At 39.4% G+C, this 26,188-nt stretch overlaps 1 protein-coding gene across 1 annotated transcript in view; it reads left to right on the top strand.

Moving 5' to 3' along the window:
• Positions 1–2,263: 2,263 nt before the first annotated feature.
• AKNAD1 (AKNA domain containing 1) overlaps positions 2,264–26,188 on the top strand; it is a 40,316-nt gene continuing 16,391 nt past the window's right edge. Inside the window, exons 1-12 of the mRNA XM_066597160.1 lie at positions 2,264–2,376; positions 4,987–6,053; positions 6,986–7,115; positions 7,324–7,460; positions 13,213–13,346; positions 15,174–15,288; positions 18,626–18,684; positions 20,532–20,616; positions 21,116–21,195; positions 21,540–21,634; positions 23,542–23,665; positions 25,551–25,654. Of these exons, the coding sequence (XP_066453257.1) occupies positions 5,028–6,053; positions 6,986–7,115; positions 7,324–7,460; positions 13,213–13,346; positions 15,174–15,288; positions 18,626–18,684; positions 20,532–20,616; positions 21,116–21,195; positions 21,540–21,634; positions 23,542–23,665; positions 25,551–25,654 (2,089 nt within the window). The 5' untranslated portion in view covers positions 2,264–2,376; positions 4,987–5,027. The remainder of the gene's footprint in view (positions 2,377–4,986; positions 6,054–6,985; positions 7,116–7,323; positions 7,461–13,212; positions 13,347–15,173; positions 15,289–18,625; positions 18,685–20,531; positions 20,617–21,115; positions 21,196–21,539; positions 21,635–23,541; positions 23,666–25,550; positions 25,655–26,188) is intronic.

Below are 26,188 nucleotides of genomic sequence, written 5' to 3'. Positions count from 1 at the left end.
AATAGCACCATTGAAAAATAGTAGTCGTCTCACAAAAAACAAGCCCTCATACAGCAACGTCAATGGATAAAAAAAAGGAGTTACGATTTTTGTAAAAAGGGGAGTGAAAAACGAAAATGGAAAAACGAAAAAAAGCTTGGTCACGAATGCTGGGTTCCCACGGGACAGTTTCCCTGCGGACATCTCGCGGTTTTGCCGTGACGTAAAACCGCAAGATTTCTGCGGGATAAGGGCAGCTTCAAAACTGGCGGCACTTAGCTGCGGGTTTTGGAGCGGCTTCGCCACATGCTTTTCTGTTGGGGCCGGCTCTCCCATAGAGAGGAGCGAGGCCTCAATGGAAAAAAAAAAAGAATTGACATGCTGTGTCGTGGGAATCCGCGCCAGGCTAAGGACGGTTTTGGCATGACTAATTGTCAGCCCCGTGTGGACAAGATTTTTGACAAATCTCGTTCACATGGCTAGCTAATAGCGGGATTTGCCGCAGCGGAACTCCACAGGGAAATACCGCAGCAAATCCGCCCTGTGTGAACCCAGCCTTAGGGATTAATCACTGTATGAATTCTTTGACATGATGCACTTCATGATTTATACACTGTGCACTTTGTCATGGAGAATGGAATATAAAACAGCTATGACTGGGGATTGTGTCAAATATCCAGGTACACTATTTATATGTTGTCCCTGTTATGTTGTGGTTCTTTTTGTTGGGCTTCATTTTTTTTATAATATTTTATGTCCAAAATAAAGATCTTACCTATTTTTCAATAATTTGGCATTGTGGTAAATTTTTGTTTATCAGTTGTATTATATATTCAGGGTTGTCTGTATATATTTAGACATTCATTCGTTTATATGTATTTTTGTGTTTCTTTTTCTTGAGTTTATTGTCTTTTCCTTTTTTTTGGGTTGTTTGTTTAAGGTTTAGCACACGCTGACAATAATAAATAAGAGTCTTCTTTTTGTCATTGAGTAGCTTCTATGTTTTGTATATAATGCTACTAGCCCACCATCAGGACCAGTGACTATATCATGCTTTCTCTCTGCCTCTCAACTTGTTTATTATATTGACTTTATAGGGGGTGATTAGGTAGGCAGAGAGTTTAGGGCTTTTTTTATACCCCTTAATAATTGCAATATCTATGTAGACAGTTTGTTTTTCTTTTTAGGGCCAATGCCCACGGACGGATTATTGTTGCATAATCCGCGGCCAGACACCCACTACGGATCCTGCAGCAATAGCCGTCCATAGACATGCTATGATAAGGGATTCTCCCCTGTTCACGAGCGGAAATCAACTGCGATTTTCCGCTCGCGGGGGAGAATCGCAGCATGTTCTGAGCACAGTGGAAGTATCACGGGAATATGCGTCACCGCTGGCGCGTCATGCGCTGCACTGCGCATGCGCGCCGGACGGGACACTCGGGATCCAGAGAGGTGAGTATGGGTTCTCTGGGGGGGGGCGCCGTGTTGGATTCCACTGCGATATTCCACAGGCGGAATCCGACACGACTGTGGGCATGAGGCCGTAGATAAACTGTTTCTTGTTTTGTCCTCTATCAAACCTATGTATTGTGGCCTCCTATAATTGAGGCTCCTGATGAATTATGAGAATAAGGAACCACGTTGAGCCATTAGAGCCACTGCACTAGACCTTTACTTTAGAGGGCTATATGTATTTAATTACTATAGAAAATTGTTAGATTAAAAATCTGCCCATAGCATCCAGATAGTCAGACACAATATTATTGAGTTTGGTCTGACTACATACTATCCCTTCATGAGGGGACTGATCTCCCTGCATTTATAAATGGGATAGATCTTTATTTTTTATGTTTGTTTGTCAGTCGTCCTGAATTTTTTATATCAGGTAAATAAAAATTTTGTTTTATAACTATAGGGACTTCTACGTCTGTGGATACTTTAGGTTCTCTGAAATCCCTCTGTGTTGGTGACGTATATATAATGTCCAATTGCAGCGCATTGCACTATCTTGTAAGTAGCAGTTACAATGTTTTTCCTAATGGATGCACGAATATCTTCTTCCTTTTGTCAAACAAACATTAAGCAGGAATGAAAAATTTGAGATATAATAAAAGTTTTGTGCGATCTATGAATTTCCTGCCCCGTCGTACTACTGCTAATTACAGGATTTCTCTAAAGTGGTTGCTGTGCTACAGCGTCCTGGCAATGTGTAGAATAACAAAAGAGAAAGAGAATTTTAAGTGACGGGGTGTATGGTTACAATAAGAGAGGCCACAGGAGATGGAGTGTGCAGCCTGTTTTACAATGCAAGTAACTTGATGCACGCATTACCCAAGGAAGATTGTGTGCAAGAGGCTGACAGGGTCTGAAACAGAGGAGCCGAATTGATAACTGGTAAGACATTGCTGTCATTTTTGCATTTGGTTTTTCAAACTTCGGAATTTTACTTGTTAACCTTTTACCATGTGGACCTGGGTGGTGCAGAAAGTATACCACTTAGCCCTAAAGATAAGGTTATATCACTTAAAGAGTAACTGCACTTTTGTCAGAGAGACATGTCAAAAGTTGTGATTAGTGGGGGTCCTGCTGCTGAGACCCGCTGATCACTAGAATGAGGTGGCTTCTGCGCTCTCACCCGAGCGCTATGCCCCTTTGGATGTCTGCTTTTTTGGCTCCTTTCAACAGCTTAAGATGGCCTCATAGAGGTCTGTAGACATCTACTTTCTCAAAAGTTTGACAATAGTGCAGTTGCTCTTTAAGTGTTATATCATGCGGTAAATTTAATGGCTCTTTTTGGCTCAATTTTATGTGTGCCTGAAATGTACAGTATGCAAATGGTCTGATTTAAAATCTAAACACCTTGTAAATAAGGCATTGACTTTATCATTAATGTCAATGAGAAATGTGTCTTTTTACAACCTTTATTGTTTTCATGTGTTTTTCTTAACTGCTTTCTTTGATTATTTAGTATTGCACTTTCTTCTTAGCATCGACATATGTTAGAATCTAAATTGATATTGCAGTAATATAATAAAGGACCTATGCAATTGTGAGGGTGAGTCAAAAATTATCCCCACTCCAGTTCTATTAAAACTTTGGTTGGCCGCACTATTTTATCAACACTTTCGTTGTAGGTCGCTTTCTCCCCCAGTCACTGCTCTGCAGGTTTGAATGAGCTAAGTCACATAATTTATGACTGCATTGCACAACAAACTTGGGTTTTGAAAAGTTTGTGCGAGATGGGTAACAAAATAACTTCCAGAAGAGCACAAATCTAGACAGAACTGCTATGCAAGGGTGTTGTGTTTTATTGCATATTCGCACACCATTGCTTTCCATACTATCGACAGAATCCAAAAACTTCATTTTGAGGTATTAAAGCAACCTGCCTATAGTCCAGATCTTGTCTGATGGGACTGTCACCTGTTTAATTCCCTGAAAGAAGCCCTAAGAGGACAAAGATTCACGTCTGATGAAGAAGTGAAGACGGCAGTGCATTCGTAGCTCAGCCTACAACCTTTTTTAAATGAGGAAATACAAAAGCTTGTTGACAGATGGACGAAGTGTATTGAAAAGCAGGAAGTTTATGGCAAAAAAAATTGTCTTTGTCAAAAAAAATTAAAAAATCAGGCACCTAGAAGGAGTTGTTGTTTTGCTGCAAAACTTGGCATGCAGTTACATCTCAGGCAGATATGCAAATGAGGAGAGTTGTGGCATGATTAGATGAAGGTCTTGCCATCTGAAGCCCTAAAATGGTTCCACCCTTGTCCTATTAAAAAGTCTCTCAGAGGCTAATTGTGTTTAGTGACCCCTTTTTCCACGTGTTTAGAACTTGTTGACCGCTAGATGCCTCTACAATGCAATCAAAGAGATTTCACCCAGCTTACAGAGTTTCAGCGTGGGCGCATTATTAGAATGCAAGAAGCTGCATGGTTGAATTAAAGAATTGTCCACCACCTGAGCTGTTCTGAACAGACTGTTAGGAGGTGTTGGAACTAGGGGATGCGTGAGGATATGCATACCAGAGTATCTGGGCTCAGGACTCCCTTGTAGACCACCAGTAGAGAGGATCATCTGATCATCCAACAAGCACACTGTTTCGTTGTCCACCATCCAGAGCAGGTGACATCACCATTACAAGCCTCGGTGTCTGTTGGAACCATTTTCTTGGCTGAAGGACATTTGGTCTCACCGTGCTCATTATGTGTATTATCTTTGAAACCCACTCTTGCCTCCTTTTGCAGTGGTGTCATGAACAGCGAAACTAGACTGCTTAGGAGTGGAACCGGGTTATCTTCAGCGATGAATCCCGGTTTAGTTTTGGCACTGATGATGGCCATGTTCATGTCTGTAGACCTAGGGGTGAGTGCTTCAATCTTGCCTTTGCTGTGGAACGGCACATTGCCCTCACTACTTGTTTAATGGTCGAGGAGGGGGACACCCCGAAGGCTATGTCCACACAGGAAAGATTTTCCGGCATACAATCCACAGCGTTTTGAAATCCCAACTAAATGAGTTTCAGTAATTTTTCATATACACAGAGTAGAAAATATCTGCTGCGTAATTCTGCTTGCGCAGCTGATTTTAATCCCTTAAGGATGCAGCCTTTTTTTTAAATATATTTTTATTTCCCCCCCACTTTTGAAAAATCATAACTCTTTTATTTATTCAACAACATAGCTGTCTGAGGGCTTGTTTTTGCGTGACGGGTTGTATTTTTCAATGGCACTGATGTAATGTACCATATAATGTACTGAAAAACTTTTACAAAATTCTAAGTAAAGTAATTATCCTTTTGCTCTGATATTGTAATCACTTACTCATATCGACATTATACTCACACATAGAAAGCTCCATTCGATTCTGACAACTCCTTCAAGGTGCTTGATTTTTTTTTTTTGACAATGAGTGTATTTTTTTCTTTTTTAAAAGCTAATTAAAATACATTCTATAGTCAGAGTGTGGATAATTTTTGACTCACCATTGTAGTATTGTGTTTTTCAGGGTACAACCAGACATTTATGCACCCTGCTTAAAACCCCTATATGGAGTATTATGCAGATGATAAACCATCAGATGAGCGCACAAATTCATTGGATCACCTGACCAGTGACACTACTGATGATGAACAGGAAGACCTGCCTTACGATGGAATCCTTGAGTGCTATCTAGTTCCACGTTTACAGCATGATAATGTAGACAACTCCAGCACATCTCTTCAGTCTCCCCAGGCACTGGCCAATTTTGAGGAAGGTCCATCTGCTAATAGTCCAATACAATCTGAAACTACTAACGATAAAGCTCTTTATTCCCTGGATAGTAGTGACTTTAGTTTGTCTGAGGCAGTTTCCAATCTTATAATTCAGGCTAATGAAGACATAGAGCAAGAATGTGAGAAGTTATTGACTGTTCCAACAATAATCCCAGATGTTCTTCTACGACACATTTCTGAAGGTGATCTTGTGAATCCTTCTCAATTTATTGATTATGAGACTATGCCAGAAATATCAATTGTTGAAAGCAGTGATGAAATAGCGATCAGCGGTAAAAGTGATACAAAACTTAAGTACTGTCTGTATTATGAAGATCAAGGGGATTTTAAAGAGGAATACTTGGAAATATGCAGAAAAGAAAACCATGATATCCAAGGAAACATGTCAAATGCCGAAATAGCTGAGACTTCAACAAAAGAAAACGAAGAAGAAAATGAATCTGAGCATAACCTACAGGAGGATGTGGAAGTGGATGAGTTTCCTCAGGCTGATGTGGATATAGAATTCAAGCAGTCTACTTATGATCCACATAGACGACCATCATATGAAATGAAATATGGCCAAGGACAAGTTCACTACAAACTTCCAGATTTTTCAAAAGTGCCGCCAAAAGTTAAGATCCCCAAGGGTGATAATGGGGCTGCTAAGTCTGGCTATCCAATAAAAAAAGCTGCAACTGCAACCAATTTAGTAGAGCAATCATTTCTTATTCAACATATTCTTGATTCCATGCAACCTTGTATAAAACCAGAAGAAATGAAGGAAGACTCTGTATTTTTAGAACAATGGCATGAACAGGTGGGTACATTATAGTAATGGTGCATTGTTCCAAGCAGTGTGTTTAATTCTAGTTGATAATATAATAATGTGATAACCAGGAACATGTCATGATATCCATATTATTGCATCCAAATTATTTCATTTCAAATCCATATGATTTCATATTCAAAGGGAATCTGTCATTAGAAAGTGATAATCTAGGGGGAAAACATAAGCTAAATTCCGATCAAAATTAATAAACCCTTTTGGCCTGCCAGATATGGGAAGAGGGCTCAAGTGTCAGGACATCACAAATCTTTTATTAAAGGGACTTTCCAATTTCTGAACTTAATTCTGTCCCAAGATAGCAGGGGGCAGTGGGTATATTATCTGTAATTGTTCTTCTCTGCCATCCTACTGATCTGCCAGTCCGGTTTCAATTTTTGGCTATCCAAAATGACTACAGCAACTTTCTAACTATCTAATGCACACTGTGCACTGCTCTCTGACTGGCCTAAGCTGATCACATGATCAACTCTTGCCAATCCGATAGCAGTTACAGTGCATTGGTGTCTAACACTATCAATGCAGGGCGGAGGATTAGGTAGTTTGAAGATTGCATTGGCCATTTTGGACAGATGATAATGAGACCTGAAACTGGAGGAAAGCAGAGAAGAATAACTGCAGATAATATACCCCTCTACTCCTCCGGGTGTTGGAGAAAAGGTCCCAAAACCGGAGAGTCACTAGAAGTCTGCAGACGTTCCATGAGCCATCATGTCAATTATGATTGGTTGCAGAGGCTCACTGAGAGGTGGGCATAAACATTCTGAAATTGAGAACTATTAGCTCTTTTCATCTTTGGATGTTTGATCCTAAAAAGGTTTCTGGCCAAAGTATTTTTTTCTGTGCTTATAAATCATAGATTCATATGAGTTACAATATAATTATGTAATTTTTCTTTCTTTAAGCTTTTAGTAGATTCTGATTTCAATAGCAAAGGCAACACTGTGTGTCCATCAGAATGTTTTCCTTCAAGTACATGTCAGTTTCTTGGACATGTAGAGAACCAACGTGAAGTTATTTGCCTGGGACTTCAAGGTATAGTCATTGCTATTCTATGTTTATGTTTCATTGATTGATGTACATAGTTATTATGCTCTCTATCGCAGATGTACATCTAGGAGAAGAAGCCCCATAGCAAAAAAATAAATGGAATTGCCCATTCAGTGTCACATTGAAGTGAAACAAAACAAAGTTCCTCTTTAATTAGTGTACAAACAACTGAATTATTCTGCACTCTCTACAGATAGTGGTCTTGAACGCTGCGGCTCAGAAGAAGCAGTTATTGAGCAGCCACAGATCACAGAGTGTGTGAGGGTAGTGACCGAAGGAGAAAAGATGACCAGACTGCTGATGGAACAAGCCCAAGCTCTGAAAATTAAAGTAAGAATATTGATGGTAATATTAAGATTTGGCAGGTCAGAATATTTGAGGTCAAGCTGAAATGATTTGAAATATTAAAAATAGCTAGTAATGTTTTTCAGGCAACTCTAGATGTATTCGTTTGTCATAAACTTATGAATCAGAACTGATTTCCTTATATATTCAGGGCCATATCAAGGTCTGTGCAGGCAGTTTGAGCAAAACACAATGTGAGGCGCCTTCTTCTTTTAAACGAAGGAAAGGAAACATGTAGCTAGAAGTGAACTATGAAAATCATACAGTTGCAATCATAAATTGCTTGAATAATAGTCCTATTCAAATGGGATATGGAATAATGCATCACAAATCTTTATTGATATATATTAAAAACACTGGGCTTAGAACAATTCACAAATAAGGATAAAACAAAGAAAGGAAAAAACGAACATGCTCATGCGTGTCACAATATTCCAGTAAGGGGAGTTCTAAATGAGATTATATTAGTTTGTCTCCAGTATCAATTCAATTTTATTCTTTTTCCTTTTCTTTGAAAGAACATCCCCTAGGAACAAGTAGAGGCCCTCCAGTAATGTCTGAGATCAGACCCAGAATATATTGGGTTAAATGATGCTGGAACAGACTATTGGTACAAATTGATCCAAGTAGTCCTTCCCCCTCTTTTTGTAGGGTTGATTTACTGGGTAGACCCTCTATATTTGATGTGAGGTTAGCCTAAATAAACTATTACAATAGTAATATCCTGATGATCGCAAGTGTAAGTATGGTACAGAGACAATCGGCCTCCTACGAGGGAGGTCTATTTGTCAAGATAGAAAGAGATGAGAATTAAGGTTCATTACGGTTCATATGGTTCAATGCATTTTGGTTGGACCTACAACTTTTCAAGAACCAGGTGGCCAGTAATGTTAGAAATAACTATGACGGGGTCCAAAATGCTTCCCCCATTCCCAGATTGATCTCTTGATATCTAGATGTTATAGTAATGAGTACCAATGAACACGTGTTTTCCAGCACCAGGATAATTGCTTGTTTGATCCCTCATATTCTGACAAGGATAGATATCTGAGGGTCTAGATGATTAGACCCTCAGGTAAATATAGACGGGGTAGCTCTGTCAACAGGATTAGGCAGAGTTACTATATTCCTTGTCTCCATATTCCTCAGATTTCCCCTCTGTCCAAGATTCTATCTGTCATCAAAAAATACTTTTGTAATCACTCTGTAGTTAAATATGCAAACACAAAATAATTGTTGTTTTCACAGGTGGAAAGTTTTTTTGATAGCCTTGTTAAGAAGTCATTGCCTGGAGCAGAACCACTCTTGGTAAAAGTTAAAATGTTTTGGTTTGCAGTGGTTGTGTATTCTAGTACAAGGCTTCCATTTATTGCAGTGCTTGTCTATAAACACTTATCTGTCCTCGAGAGAATCTATTTTACTTCCAAACTTTATCCAAAATTACTTGCAGTATTCTCTAAGCTTTACTTTAGGTTCTTCAATCTTGGCCATTTGGCTCTAAAAGATACAAAACAATCTGACTAGTTTTGATGGCATTTCAGGTCCCACAATGCGGCATTGCATATATATATATATGATAGATACCCCCATTATAGGAGAGAAATAAGCCACTACCAGATACCTTACCACCTGAGATAGCTTATCTCCTGAATGAGCATGTTAAAATCATGTATGTTGCCAAAGTTGGCCAATATTTATTAGTGTGTTTGGGAAGTTTTAGTCAAAACAGCAAGAAAAACATAGGCATATGACCTCATCATTATTGACTCATTTTCAGTCTACAACATCTATTATGGTTGTATGGTTTTCAGTAAGGGGATATCGCATGGATGTGCATGACTTACTCATTGGTCCAACTGCTGGGACTGCCAATGAATCTCAGGTGTAGTACTGAAGATTTTTCACTGGTTTTCCTTACATAGTAGCACCCCCAGCCACTGTAACTCGGTCCCATTCACTGTAGTGGAGCTCCGTTTCTGTTCTTTGCCCAGCGGAAGGCCCGGGCTGCTTTGTGCAGTAGAAATGCTGAAAAGACCTCTGTCCCAACATTTTCAGGATTAGAAGGAAGCGAGGTTACAAACAGCACTCAATTAAACCCAGCACAGGTGGGATTGGACAATGCAACAGCCACATACATAGAAACCTGAACCGTTGTTCCAGAAAAGGGTCCATACAAAACCAAGAAGGCCTGTGGCAGCATAAAGGTGTGAAAAATTTTCCAAACTTTACTTTTACTATGGAGGAATAAAGTTTGTAAGATTTTTCGCACCAATATGCTGCCACAAGCCATCTTTGTTTTGTATGGACCATTTTGAGGATTGACGGTAGTCGCAGAGGTTAACCCTTTCCAATCCACTGTCTGACGTCTAAAGACATTCTGATTGAAGGCTGTACAGCTCCAATGTCAGAAGATGTCCGTCAGGGTATTCTTACTGTATATTACTGGCCGCTCTGTTGTCAGGGGCATCTCCAACATGTCACATACCGCAGTACTGGCTCTATCCAGCAGATGGTGCCATTGTATAATGGCAGAAAGAGAAAACCCTCTAGGAAACCCTGAATCCAAAATTGGATTGCAAAGGGTTAAGATAGAAATACCTGTTTAAGGAGGTGTGTGTGATGATAGTGCTGCATACTATGTGTGAAGAAGCTAGGGAAATGTGGAACACAATCTGCATTGATATGATTTTACTCTTTATAATTGCTGAATATTACATTTTATTTATTTCAACCCAACAACTACCTTTTGGAGTTGAACACATACAATTAAAGAGATGAAAGAAACAGAAGTCTTAATAGAATTGTGTTCATTGTTACAGACCTCGCTCAAATCCATCGGATTTTTGTTGCTCACCATGAAAAATTAAAAGTGCTAAAATATGAAAACAAGACAAAAAAAAACTGAAAAAACAATATATATTCCCGGAGAAGGAGGGGAGGGGTAGAGTGATCTCCACCAGCCTGTCCTGACCAGTCCAAGTGGGCTGCACATGTAATACTGATCCAAAGGTTCTAGATTAGAGATGAGCGAGCGTACTCGTTAAGGGAAACTACTCGAGCGAAATTACTGCTTGCCCAAAAAAATTTGGGGGGCGACGGGGGGGAGGTCTCTTTCCCTTCCCCACACTCACTCCCGCAACTCACCGCTCACGCCCGCCGGCCCCCAAATGTTTTCAGACGAGCAATCATGTACTCGAAAATGGCGATACTCGCTCGAGTAATTTGCCTTAACGAGTACACTCGCTCATATCTATTCTAGATCTGCTCAGAATTGTTTTCTTCTAGTCCTACTTCTGTTTCTTGGCCCTTTTAAAAAACAGCAGTACCTCTTACAATGGGAAATACCAATAGAAGATTCCAATACAGTAATTCGACCAGAATGTGATGACAAATTTACCGTTGCTCCATATGCTTTACTCTGTAATTTATTTCTTTTATTCCTCATCACAAAGTAATTGGTGCAATGTCTTCTTCTTGTACACTCTATCATTATGTGCCATTTTTGGCTACTATGTTGTGTTTATACTGTAATTAGTGGCCTGAATATCCAGCAGTGTGTTCTTGTGTATTTCCACAACATCCGCTGTGGAAAAAGTTAAACTTATTCTTCCAAAATGTTTCCTGTTGGCTTCTCTGTAGAGTCAGTTGTTTGCATTCACAGGTCAAATTTAGTTTTACCTATTCATACAAACACTTATGTTATCAGATGCTGATGTTCTCTTCTAATTTTTGTTATGTCCAATTCTAAAAATATGTTGGTCTCCATTCATCCTATTCATTTCTTTACTTCAATGCGTAAAGATGCAGAACAGCAATATAACCTTGGTTTCATACAATCATCATGATTGCTATTTCTGTAGTATAGTAAAATGTACAATACAAGCCCCATCTGTTGTGGACTTTACATACTGTAATACAATGGGTGAAATCTGTGGCTAAGTGCTATTGAAATCTGTATAGTTTTCACTGTAATGGAAGAGCTGTATGCGCTATGCTGCACCGTGGTGCGTCACCCGATGCCTAGGGCCTTTTTACATGGAACGATTGCACTGTGCAACACAATCATCGGCCACGTTTACGCTAAACTATTATTGTTCAGCTTTCACAATGCAACAATTCTTATTCGATAACACTGTGCAACACAATTTTTGTAACCGATAGGCCCCCTGCACACGGGCGGAAATTCTGCAGTGGGATTTCTCACAGAATTTCCGCCCGTGCCTGCCTGCATAGGATTGCATTGCAAAACGCAATCCTATGTACACAGCTGCGATTTGTCCGCATGAGAACACACGCGAAAAGCAAATCGCAGGCATGTTCTATTTCTGTGTGGGTCTTGCAGAGGCCCGCACAGAAATGTCAGTAGTGCCAGGCCAGCTCCGCTCTGCGCATGCGCCACCTGGCCGGCAGACGGCGCATAGCAGAGACGGGAGACGCCGGGAGCGGGTGAGCCACAGGCCTCTGCAGGGGACCAGTCCACATCCCGTCTGCAGGCGGCCATAAGCAGATAGGCGGCTGCTAGGCGCTGCTATTATTCAGTTTTACCATTGTAATCAGCAGGTTTTAATTTTACAGAACTATATCAATTACTTTCTGTTACGAATTTAAAAAAAAAAGTTTGTCGCCCACTGTTGTTGTTCAAAAAAATTGTTGGATCGATAATTTTCCGTATAAACCCGGTAACAAATGAATGACAAATGAGAATTCGTTCGCTTCTCATTTGTCGTTCATTTTATGCAGGCATGAAAATTATAGTTTGCTCGTTTACACATCGTTGCGTGTAAACAGCGATCATTTAGTCGTTCACATTCATTGATACAGGGAACGTGAACGACTGAATGATTTGTGAGCGAACTATTCATCTGCCTGTATAAACAGGATGCATGAGCGAAGTCTGTCAACTTTGGCTCGTGCGAATGAAAAATCGCTCCACGTAAAAGGAGATTAAGTTATGCGCCCATTGTGTGACATATGGAGGAGATATCCCCTTAATGTTTTTAAGAGACAATGGCTCTGTAAAATATCATACAAAAACCTCCTTATCCCTCCATTTAAAATCAGAGGTACAATTATGCCTGAGGGCTCACTCACAGGGATGGAAGAGGATTGCGTATTATATGCGTATTTTTCACGAGCGTAATACTCAGTGCACAGCCAATTTGCATGTAACACGCATATTTACTGCATATTTTAAATGTCTATAATGGGCGTATTATGCACCAGAATAGGACATTTTATGTGATTAAAAAAAAACCACACATCTGAATGGCCCAATGCAAATCAATGGGCTTTTAGAACCCCTTATTAGGCACGTGAAAAATGCGCATGTAATGCACAGCCCTAAACGCCTGTATGAGTGAGCCCATATGCTGCGCTAAGGTGCCCTAATATGCCTCTCTACAACATAAAGCCCTAATATGGCCATGTGCATGACATCTTGGTTTGTTTTTAGATGACCGTGATGTGGGAATGCTTCATGGTCTATATTACAACTACAAAACTCAATCTCTGGCGACTTTGGCTGAACCAAAACCTGAATCACCATAGGAGTGCATGGAAGTGCTGCATTTGTCATGATAAAATAATCTTAGAACTTTCTAAGGAAGCACAATAAAAACATATAAAACAAACACAATGGATAGGCTATAAGCATGCTTCCTTGGAAACACAGGAAATGGCAGACAACAATCTCACTGTTCTAAAATCATTTTGTAACTTTTTTTCTGGTTTGATACAGGTTTTCCAAAGCTTAAAATCCTCCTTAGAGACTTTGGAAATTGATTACCTATCTACGAAAGAGAAGCATCGGGATCTGCAGCTTCAAATATACAGAACAGGAAGCCAAGAAGTAGGAGAGTTTGATATAGAGAGGTATGGTTTAGGTTTACCCATGCAAACCTTGTTTCCTGTACAGTATAGTATGAATTGCTAAGAATGACAGTAATAATATTTAGTGTGCACACTTATGATCCAGGTTGGAGCAGGTCCCACTTACAGTTTGTCGCTGAAGGGTACAAGCATCTCTGTTCTATATCCTTAGCCGGTTTCAGATTACACAAGCCATAGCACATGGACCTTGTAAAAGCAGCGCCTATAATGGATTTCCCTCTCTGCAGATCATGGTTCAGTTGTCTCCTTGGGTTTCTGGTGGGTTCACGGAGGCTCCTGGTGTCTCTTTTTCCTGATGTTGTGCTCTCCTTTCTCTCAGAGATGTGTCCACAATGTCCTTAAGTCCTAGCAGTACATTCTCTTCTCAGGCCTGCACCCTTAGACCATCTACACACAAGCACCACTGTGGTCACCACACTCTAGCCCTTGTCCTCTTCTTGGCGAGCTCTAGTGACTGTAGGACTTGTGAAGGGGATAGGCTTAAAGGTCCTTCTCCACTATCCCCTATGCTTAGGTGCTGACTCTGGGCTCGTGACATCTCAGAGGCTGTGTTAACCCATTGTGAGTAGCCTCTAACATTCTCCCTTCCACCCTGAAAACTAAAGTAATGAGTGAACAATATGAAGAATGCTGAATTCAAATCTGTAATTTGTATAACGTGCTTACATACCCTTACATTCACCCGCTGTTCACCTGCAAATTGGTCGCTCACTTCATGCTGATACATAAAAGTACTAGTATTCTCCATTATGTGTGCACACGTAGTTGTCCTCTCTATGCAGTACACAACCGGTTTGCAGGCGCACAGTGGGAGGAACGGGACTGAGTATAAAGATACTAACTACAGATTTCAACTCAGCCTTTTTTATACTATTCACTTATCAGTTTAGTTCATGAGGGGAGTCCAAAGTGACAGTTTCCTTTTAACATGTGTTACATATTTTGAAAAAGACACTCGTCAAATACATTTTAGTGGGGATATTAATTGAACCACAGAGGTAGAAAAAACATAGTTCTGTAATAAGATGCCTACTTAGAGTGGTTTAACTTCCCATTCGGGGAGCAAGAAAGGGGAATCTCCATGGCCAAACTGCTCAGTCTTAAGACGGAACAAAACAGCACCGAATTGACTCCATTGACGCTCAGCTGCTCCGCTCAGCTGCCAGACGTTCCAACACAGATGTGAAACCACCGTTTTCCTGCACATAACTTGCCACAGAAAGCATGTGGTCATTTCTATCCAATCTGCCTCTCAGCTGTGCCTCTCCAAAAACTGTGGGGGGTAAGGTGGGGTTGCGGACCTCAAAGTTTCAGGAGTATTGATCTGTTGAGAGAATATAGTGACATTATTTCTTTTACATCTAAGTGTACATTTTCATTTTCTTCCAAGTGAATTAGAGCTTGTGAACTTGATCATTGTCAATCCTGTAACAATATTGTATTAAACCACCTGACTGTCAGCCTGTAGAAGAAGCCACTAAATTATATCTTCTAAGGGGCATGGACAGGTCATGAAGCCTCTTATTAATATGCATGATGAACCATTTAGATTAAAAAAGCACACATAAAATTCTTGAAAATCACGTTGTCAATGGAAAATAGCCTTCCCATCTCAAAAAACATATTTGTTTTAGAATATATGCAAACATATACGATGCATCTCAGTAAAAGATGCTCTGTGACGGAGGACAGGAATGTATCTGATCTATATGTTCACCTGATTTATGTAGTGCCGGCAATGTAGCTAGAAATCTGCATTTTTTTCCTAAATTAAACCTTGGCTTACGTAATGTGTTTGCTTTGTTCTAGAGAAGTGGAAGGATACATATTTAAACTGGGCATGTTACTGGAAGACATACAAGAACAAATTAATAAAAGTGAAGAGAATGACACTACAATAGACCTACATCATCAACCACTGCAGGTGAAGTTCTTGTATTGTCTCACACCCAGGTAGTAAACAAATTACTCATAATGTCTTTGTGAATGTAAAGTCCTACTATTACGAGTGTTTAACCCCTTCCCACCACAGGGTGTAACTGTACGTCCTGGCAGGGAGGTAGTTAGCATGTTAAGGGAGCACATAGGGTTCACAGAGGGAGCGCCCTCCCTCTGCAACATCATCGGACTCTCGCGATATAAGCCTGACTGGTTGCCAGGACAACAGGACGTCAGATACAGGTGTCCTGTATTGCCAGTGCCTGTGATAGCTGTAACGAGCTATAAGGCATTGCATGACAGAAGTCCTGCAATGCCTTATCATAGCGATCATAGGTGCTATGGTGCAAGTGCCCTACAGGGATACACGTGGTGGAAAAAAAAGATAAAAATAATGTACAAAAAAGAAAAATGTGAAAAGAAAACAAACCTTTTTTTGCGCTTTTTCTCATATTAGCATAAAATTTTTTTCTTAAAAATTAAAAACCTACATATCTGGTATCGACATATCCATAATGACGCGTACAATAAGTTAAGCACACTTTTTATCCTGCACAGCAAAAAGCGTAAAAAAATACCCTAAAAAACTGAGGCAAAATTTCAATTTTTAGCATTTTGCCTCCCAAAAAACGCCATAAAAGTGATCAAAAAAGCCGTATGTACCTAAAAATAGTACCAATAAACACTACATCTTGTCTCGCAAAAAACAAGCCTTCACAGAGTTCCGTCCATGGAAAAATAAAAAAGTTATAAGACTTTGAATGCAGCGATTTAGAAAACATTTTCCAAAAAAAGGGGTTTTTATTGCAGAAAAGTGGAAAACCCCAAAAAAAATATATAAGAATTTTTGGTATTGTTGTAATTGTACCGACCTACAGAAAAAATGTATTGTGTCGCTTATGCTGCATGATTAACAGTGTAAAAAAACAAAAACCTGTGGCAGAATTGATGCGTTTTCTCTCCCTGCTATCATAAAAAAATGTATAAAAGTTTTACATTAAAGTCTATGTACTCAAACATTACACCAATAAAAACTACAGTTTTCCGCACAGAAAACAAGCCCTTATACGGCCTTGTTGATGGAAAAATAAAAAAAGTTATGGCTTTTGAAAAATAGAGATAAAAAAATCCATCAAAAATCGTTGCGTCCTTAAGCCCAAAATAGGCCGTGTCCTTAAGGGGTTAATAAGTCCTGATAATAATTAATTTGTAAATGATGACCATCTCTGTACAGGACTGTGGAATATGTTGGTATTACATAAGCAATAAATACATTAAAAGGACACTTTTCAGACAACTTATGCTAGTCTAATAGTCTGTGTGTATCTCATCAATTTTGTCATATACTTTTATTAAAATTCGTTTGTTTTACCACTGTAAATTATGGCTTTAAAGCAGCCTTTCTGCAATCCACTGCCTGTTAGGCATTCAGCTTCTTTAGCAACTAGGACTTTTGGACATCTTCTTAGCTCCTCCCCCACAGTTATCTTCACAAGCTCAGTTTCCCTGCACTCACACAGCTCTCAGATCTGCAGTCAGTGTGTACACATTTTCTGCTTTTCCTGATGTTATAATCTGCTATGTGTACTTGTCTTTATGTTGTAGGCAAAGCAGCATAATTCTTGCTGGATTGAACTTTATTAGCTGCTGTACTAGGTCTTCTGTGTTTGCATGGTCACACAGCATACATACAGATCTCTATATATACTGTGTCCATCGAAACACACATGGCTTAGAAAAGCAAATAATAAAGATCAATTCAACAAAAATTATGCTGCTTTCCAATTTGTTGTGAACTATTGACTTGCTCACAGCAAATTGGAAACACATATATTACCTACAGCATAAGGATAACTGCACATATCAGGCAAATATAAGATTGGGAGAGGCAGAGATTGTATACACACTGACTGCAGATCAGTGAGTACAGGAAGCGTGAGTACAGGAAGATAGGACCTGTTCTTAGCTGTGGGAAGGCGGGGTGACCTATTTGCCAACAAAGCTAAATGTCTAACTGGCAGTAGATTTTAGAGGAGTTGCACTTCAGACTTGGTTTACTGCGGTAAAACCACCAAAAGATTAATGACTATATTACAAGACTGATGAAACATACACAGAGTCTATTAAATGACCTTAAGTCTGAAAAGCTAGTGTCCCTTTAAGCAATTCCACATAAAACAAAAGATGTGCATTTACATACGCAAATATAATAGAACAAGAAAAGATTGCTCAATTAACCCTCTGTGATATTCTTTTCTTGAGAGAGAATTGGAGAAATGTTTTATGTACTTATGGCCGAGTGTAGCCAACAGGGAAGGTTCACCACTAGTTATCTCTTCATTAGCTAAAGCTAAGAAGCACAGCCTGATTCACTTCTTGGCTTGTGAAATAAAACAAAGTTACATAAAACCTGGGTGAAACAATTGTGTCTTGAGATCTATGAACTAGCGTACTGTAAGGGGGTGGTGCAGAAGCATGCGGAAAAGGAGAAACAGACAAACATGGAAGAGGAAAGTAGAAGAATGGAAGGGAAAAGTAGTTACATGTTAGGAAGAAACGAAGAGTTTAATACTAAAGTAAAAGGTCCAACAACTCAGACACTAGTCCTTCACCACTTAGATGTGTTACGTCACAGCAACTATTTTCCTACATGGTATATTCAATAGTACCCACTGGCGTAACTATAGGGGATGCAGGGGGTGCGGTTGCTCCCAGGCCCAGGAGCCTTAGGGGGCCCATAAGGCATCTCTTCTCTATATAGGGAGGCCAGTACTATGAATAAAGCATTATAGATGGGGGGGGGGGGGGGGTGCTGCTGCAGGTCTTGCATTGGGGCCCAGGAGCTTCAAGTTACACCTCTGGTAGTACCATATGTGGTACCCATATAATTCAGGGTGGGTGTAAGGTCTATTAGTATGTGATAAGTTAGCATCCAACACATCCCAAAGGCATTACATTGTACCTGGCTTCTAGAGGATGGCCAACCCAGATTTAGGCTGCTCAAAACTGGAAACATTGGAATGTGGATAAACTCTCCGGGTGAGAGCCAACTTTGTTACCTCTAAATGGTTTCACAATTTTAAAAATGAGAATGCTTTTATTTTCTTTCATCTCTCCCTGGGACCAGGAGGTGGGGGTGTTGGTGGCAAATCATTAGTATCTCTAGCAGTCCAACACATTCGTAAGCTATGTGCTCCTATGTGATTTTGGTGCATTTTATTTTCTGTGCTTTGCAAAAGAAGTGAGAAATAACAGACATATTTCTCGATACTATGCTAATTGATGTGCATGCTCAATCCTGACCAAGGATTTCTTATATGAAGGAGACTAAGGATGTGGAAGACCTGGTGACGAACATCAACACTGACAACATAGTAACCTGGTAAGTCCAGATACAATTTTTAGTACTTGGACAATATATTGGAGGAAATTTGTATAGAACGGTGTTTGTGCACCTGTGGGGATCAGATTAAGACCAATGTGCCTAATGTATGAAATATGCACATCTCTTCACAAATTAGGCGTATCTTGAGCCACCCATGCGCCTAAAAAGATATCTATGTCGGCCACCAGCTGGAGGAGTAGTCTGGTATCATTTATGCAAATTTCTGGTATAAATGATACATAGCTCTGTTGGGCCAGGCCGGTCATATTTGCTCCTGACAAACCATGCCTACTCAAATTAAGCAACTTGCGTCAAATTTTGACATATTTTCTTTGCCATTTAAAGATTGATACATTTTCCCCATTCTTTCTACATAATTTGAAGACCTAAGATATATAAATTTTGGTACATATGTTTTGGTCTAAATAATCTAAAATTAAAAAGAAACTTTACAAATAGTCTTGAGCAAAAATATGCTATTGCCCCATAATGTAAAGTTAAATAGCCATGCAAATCATTTCTTTCTGTACAGAGCAAGCTATTGGAAGCACTCTTGCAATATCTACAAACATTAATGAATCATTATAGCTAAAGAATTTTAATGAATGGCTACTAAATACATAGGTTACATAATAAAAATGGTGTCACACATGGATGTAGGAACATGGGAAATATTATGTGTGAATAGTAATGCAACAATAATACCATGATGCAAACGAAACGAATCACAATGTGACATGAAATGTAATATGTGACAAATCAAAGAGAAAAAATATCATAAATAACAAAAAAGTACATACTGTACTTGAGGTGCACAGTGCAAAGGAAGAGTCCAAGTGTAAGAGGCATATCATAGTATAATCAAAGAGATATTTGGAAACAACAATACTCACGTAAGGGGTTCTGCCGGAGTGCTGCAACCCCAACGCATGTTTCAGCAAAGCCTTTGTCTAGGAAATATACAATTCTAATAGGAACTAGAATTGTATATAGCCATCCATGTTAGTGTACTTACTGGATCATTTAAACCTACCATGCTTTCCCAAAATAAGACCTACCCCGATAATAAGCCCTACCCTGATTTTCAGGGGGGCTTGAAATATAAGCCCTAACCTGAAAAAAAGCCCCATCTACACTACATGGAAAAAAAACAATACTTAGCTAGCAGACACCGTCCGGATCCTTCCCGCTAGTCACAGGTGTTCCAGCAGGCTTCGTGCAGCGCTCCCTCAGCCAATCAGAGCCGGCGCTCGATGAACCAATCACAGCCATTCATTGAATGAGGCTTGAAAAAAACCTAAGAGGTCGAAACATTGCCTGTTTTTTAAACATGGAACAATAAAGATTTTCTCTTACTTTTAATTTACTCCGTTGTTGCTGCCACTACTTGCGCTGTATATTAGCAATTCATTGAATGACATCATTGAATGACTGTGATTGGTTTATCAAGCACCATCTGTAATTGGTTCATTGAGCATCGGCTTTGATTGGCTGAGTCAGCGCTCGTGAGCCAACAAGAGCAATCGCTTGCTGGAGGCGGGGTATTCAAGCCCCGTCACCAGCAAGAGATGCTCCATCGGTGTTGAGGACTACACGGAAGCCTGCCGGAGCGCCGGAGGCCTGCTTCAGGATCCGGACAGTGCCTGCTAGGTGAGTATAAGACACCCCCTGAAGATAAGACCTTGTGCCTCTTTTGGGGCAAACATTTATATAAGACAGGGTCTAATTTTTGGGGAAATACGGTATAATCTAATATCAAAGTGTTGTTTGGGTCCACTGGTATAAAAGTAAAACATTTACATGTCTTGAATACTAGAGAAGAATTCACAAGAAACGTATTTTAGGTTTCCAAATAGTGGAGCAGCATCAGAGACAGACGTACAAGATTCATCCGTGGTGGAAGAAGCAATGGATAGTCTACATCTACAGGTAAATGTATTAAGACTAGCATTTTTTTAAAGCATTCCCAAGTTTTTAAAAAACCTTTGCTCATTTAACAGCTTATATGTGTCTCATCACTTTTGTAACATACTTTCACTATTTTTTTTACCACTGTAAATCAAGGCTACAGTGCAGCCCCTGTACAATCCACTGCCTGTTGTTAGGCATTCAGCTTCACTAGCAACTGGAACATTAGGAAATTTCTTAGCTGTTGGGTAGGGGTTATCCTCACAGACTCAACTTCCCTGCACTCACATAACTCCCACATCTGCAGTCAGCATTATTTTCAGTAGATGCGGATATAACCTAATAGATGAAGAGATTATTTTACTCATAATTTACTAGCAAGATTTCTAAGCCAGACAACCTCTATAACTAGTATTTTCCACGACAGGCATTCCTCATTTTCCATATTTCTTTACCATCTATTATTTAATGAATTGTAAAGGGAAAGTCATTTTTATTCTATTACTTTTTCCATTGGTAGTGTTTGTATCCTGACATTTCTACTGGAATTACAGGCACTGGGCTAGACTCTGCCCTCAGTGATCACAGCACTGAAATTAGGTAAACTACTTTTATATTTTTGGTAACATTGTAAAGTAGGGATTTAACACTTCTAAAATTCAGGATGGCTAATTGATCTCAGGAAGTCTAGTAGATAAAACTGTGTTGCTTTCTTAAAAATATAATTAATATCTAAAACCTAAATTAAAAACTACAGAAATAAGCAAAGCTTTATGTGTATAAATCATGCATAAATGATGCATAAATCTGTCATATGTGGTAATATTACTTTAGGAGCTATAGACTCATATTACATTTGAAAGGACGAGACATTTGGAATGGATGGACAGATTATGGATTTACTGTCATAATTTGGATAATAATCTAGAATTATAATTTTTCAGTATTAACCAACTGGCCAGAAAGGAAGCTACAGTGATCTCTAATTACAATGTTCCTCTTATACTGAGTGGTCAAGTCTGTAATCCCAAGGGTCAAAGTAAGTTGATAAAATATTACACATTTAGGAATGTTGTTTAACCACTTCATGATCGCCAAACATAAATTTGCATTAGGTAGTCAGGAAGTGTGTATGGAGTGGCCACAGGAGCCGAATCCGCTCCATATCTGAGGCTATCAGCTGCTTCTGACAGCCGGACCGCAAGCACTAACGGCTGCAATCGGACCGCAAGCACTAACGGCTGCAATCAGAGTTGCCTCTAATCACAGCAGTTAACTCTTTAGATTCCACAGCCAAAGCTGACAGCGCATCTAAACAGATCCTTTCCCGCACCCCCTACAATATGATTTGGAAGTGTCGATGGGCTAGCTTGACCACCCAGAGCCTATGGAAGGCTCCCAGCACTGCCATGCATAGGCAACATCAAAAATGGCTATATACTGTAATACTTCAGTATTGTAGTATATAGAACAAGTGATCAAATGACTGCAAGTTCAAGTCAAAGAGAAGTGTAAAATTAAGCTTTAACAATAGGAAAAAAAATTAAAAGTTAAAGAAAACCCTTTTTCTTGTTTCCTCCATTAAAAAATTGAAACTATTTTTTTGTACACGGTGATATTGGGTATCGCCGTGTACAAAAAAGTCCATACTATAAAATATCACAATATTTATCCCACACATCCTGTAAAAAAAGGGAATAGAAGAATTACAATATTTTTTGGTATTCTGCCTCCCAAACATTTTTTTATTCAAAGACACATTTCCCAAAATGGTACTAATAGAAACTACAGCTTATAAGGCAAAAACAAGCCCTCGCAAGGCGGGTCTCAGAATATGGTGATGGAAAGCAATCTGTGTTTTTGAAAAAATGAAATGTTGCCGATTAGAAAAAGGAAAACATAAACTATATAAATTTGGTATCCGTAATTGTACCGACCCATAAAACAAAGCTCATATGTCATTTTTACTGCACTATGAATGCTGTAGAAACTAACCTCCCCAAAAATGGCACAATTGCATTTTTTCTCCACACTTAAAAATGCTCTTTTTAAGATTTTCTGTACATTATATGGTACATTAAATGGTACTATTATTAAATAAGACTTTTCCCACAAATTCAAGTCCTTATACAGCTTTGTTAACAGATAAATGACAAATTTATAGCTTTTGATCTAAAAAAGAAAGCTTTGTCCTTAAGGAGTTAAATCTGAAAAAACTTTACAAGGGTTTTCCAGGACTTTGCTATTATGAACTAATAGATGATTAATGATTTTTGGGAGTTCGCTGCCTGAAATCTCCACCAATTAGCTGATATCGGAACTAACTGTAATCGGTAATGTAGTGACATGGAATTCAGTGAGAGCTGTGCCTACAATACCAACCCAAGCTGCTGCACTCTAGACAGAACTGTCTGTAGTGATAGCGGGTCTGGTGAACAGCTGATCGTCAGGGCTCTGGAGCGGCGGACCCCTGCCAATCATCTATTGATGGCCTGAGGAAGGTGCCATTCCGGCACTGCAACGCCCTGCTGAATAAGTTTCTTCCACTACATTTCCTGGCCTTGGTCCTCCCTTTTGAAGCGTGCCGTGCTTCAATTTTAACCCTCTCCCTTGGTTCCTATCCTGAGAATAGGTCATTAAGTGTAAAGTCCCAGAAAACCTCTTTAATCAGCTAAGGCTTTGTGAATTCTGAGCAGTTTTGCTGCTTAGTCAAATTGAGGATTGGATCCAAAAAAAGAGTTTATATCCCTTCATTTCTTTGTACCTCTCCATTTCGGATAAATAATTTGCTAGTTTCATGAATTGCAGTGACCTCAACATTTGCATTTGAAGCAGATACAGTCTTTAGTGCACTAAAATATATACAAACATGCGTAATAACCAAAACTATTTTCAGCCTTTTTTTAATCTTTTTTTTTCTTTTTTCATGGTTGCAAATATTTTTAGACTCTTTTTCCCAGGTGGATTGTCCTGAGGACTGGATGTTGGCAGAACATTCAGGATTTGTTGAAGAAATACAAATTACAGGAAAACTAAAGAAAAATATTGGCGAGTTTCCGCTGCATCTCAGGTACTGAGCCATTGTTAGCACAGAGACAAGCCACAGTAGAAGGTCAATAGATTGGACTTTATAGTTCAAAAAAACTTTTATTTGGTCTGCCAGATAAATATGATGAGTACAAAGTTGTAGTAGCATATTATCAAATAAACAGATTCACAAATGCAAAAATTTGACTTCATTTTCTGACCTACAGTCTTGTTCCGTAAAGCAGACTGTTTTATCAATGAAATAACTCTCAAGTAAATCTCCAATATCTCGTCAAACAACTATCAGTTGTTCAAAAAGATTAGAAGAAAACAAGAGAATGAGAGAAAAGTAAAAAGAGAAAGAGAGGGAGGAAGAACAGAGGAATATATGGAAAAGGAAGGATTGGGGGTGCTGGGGGTACCCAGCCTAAACCTCCGAAAAACTTATGGTCTCGTAGTATTGATTAAGTTGTTGGTCGTGCCTGTAGCCGGGATTACTCCCTTTTCGAGCCACACCTCTAAGTCTGCAGAAAAACTGGTTCCAAATCATCCAGGTGGTAAAATATGTGTCATGTCTCATTTTGTCTTTTGCACAAACCTCTTCCACTGATGGTCATTAACACTTTATCATCTTCATTTTAATGTAAATGAGCCTCCATGAGCTGTTTGCACAGTTCTGTGTGCACAGCTGCATTGTTCTCGTCACGGGTGCCAGCAGAATACAATGTTAACTGCCAGCTCCCCGTGGAGATAACAGCCTGCGGTCTGCTGACAGATAAAGGCGTTTGCTTTATCTCCTGTAGCTGAACAATGTTCACCTTAAAATCATCATTCAAATGCAAAGTGTCCGATGCCCACGTTTGAATTTTGAGCGATAATCGTTGCGTGTAAACGGGCCTTTACTTAAACTGGTATGTAAAATGCTGCTCTAAGTAAATAAGCCGCAGTGTGTCTAGCCCTTATGGAACATGTACTGGAGGCTGAGAAACTAGGGCTTAGACTAAACAGTATATCACCCAGAATTCAAATAATGCATGCAAAAGAAGCTGGGAAATGTATGATATCAGCAGTGACTTATGATCAATACAAGACATGATGTACAATGCAGTTTATTTAGAAAGTTACCAATCTTTTAATGTTAACTTACTAATTCTATATGTGTTAAAACTATTAAAGGGAACCGGTCATCAACCAGAAGAATCATAAACTAAGTTTTGGTGCTTACAGTTTAAGAGATTTGGAGTCGAGAAACTGTGTCTCATACTCACCTGGTCCCCCATTCCTGTGGTGTCCCCCAGCAAAGTCAGGTTGTGCACAGCAGCGTGCCTTTTCTTTCAAAAGGCTGTGGTTGCTCACATAGAGATGACTAGGACTGTGTGCACACTACCCTCTGAAAAGCGCAATACTGCTAGGCACATGCTGTTTTTGGGTGGGACACCATAGGAACGGGGGACCAGGTGAGTATGAAACGAGACTCACCGGACTCCACCAAAACATTAAGAATCATAACTTAGTATATGCCGTTTACAGTTGATGTCCGTTTCCCTTTAAATGCTATTCAGACATAGGCATGCACTGGAAAATACTGGAGACCTTTTGCAAAAATGGTTCAGAATCTCCATGAAAGTCAAATAGCAGACCTTCCTCCAGTAGTACCACCTGGAATCCCATGATGGTGACTCTACATCTAAGTTACATTATATAAACTGGGTGCCATAATATATTGGACTGTGATGATTTACAGCTGTTTTTTGATAAAAGGGAAGCGACAGCAGCAATGATAATGTAAAGCATATTCATCAAGGACCTTGCTGTTAACACATGAAGGACTTTGGTATTCATGCAGATTGCTCCTCAATGTTCCAAATATCTGGCAGCTGTATACATGTTCTATTAGATTGTGTGATGTTCCGCTGTGTTTCACGTAGATGCCAGGAAGATGGAATGAGAAAAAGCCAAAAACAGTTTAGGAAACCAAGAAAACTGTCCATTTTTGTTGAAGAAAAGCCTGTTCACCCAAATGCGACAAACTGTAAGTTGTGGAATATGGTTTTCTACCTAATATGTTACACAGATATGTCGATATAGGCAAAAAATAAACAACAACAAAAAAAACCCCGCAGCCCCTGATAAGTTGTCATCAGTTGTTATATTCTAATATTAAATGCACTCTGGGAAGTGTATTGGCATTTTATCAGCCCTGTGCCATAAAAATGTTGCAGATTTCGGTGCACACCATCTTTGTGCAAAAGTTTGATGTTCCTCAATTTTATGCCATTCTTGCCCTATTCAAAAAAAATAGCGTCTGTGTGTTTTAACCGTGAAAGGGCTGAGCCTACCACAACTCAACAGATTTACTATCATTTCTGCAGGACATTATAGATAAGGAGCAATGTTGGTGAGGGTGCATGGAGAAAAGCAACTAAAGAGAGACACCTGGAGTGAGCAGTGGGCAGAGAGGAAATCTCTTTGAGACACAACTCCTTGTCCTTAGTGTTAGGGTCGAGTTGTGTCTTGTGAAAAAGTTATTATCTGTAACCTGGCAAGTGCTTTATAAGTTTATAGT

Source organism: Eleutherodactylus coqui, chromosome 3, assembly GCF_035609145.1.
Source record: "Eleutherodactylus coqui strain aEleCoq1 chromosome 3, aEleCoq1.hap1, whole genome shotgun sequence".
NCBI classification, from domain to species: Eukaryota; Metazoa; Chordata; class Amphibia; order Anura; family Eleutherodactylidae; genus Eleutherodactylus; species Eleutherodactylus coqui.
This window is presented reverse-complemented; position numbering and strand designations above follow the sequence as displayed.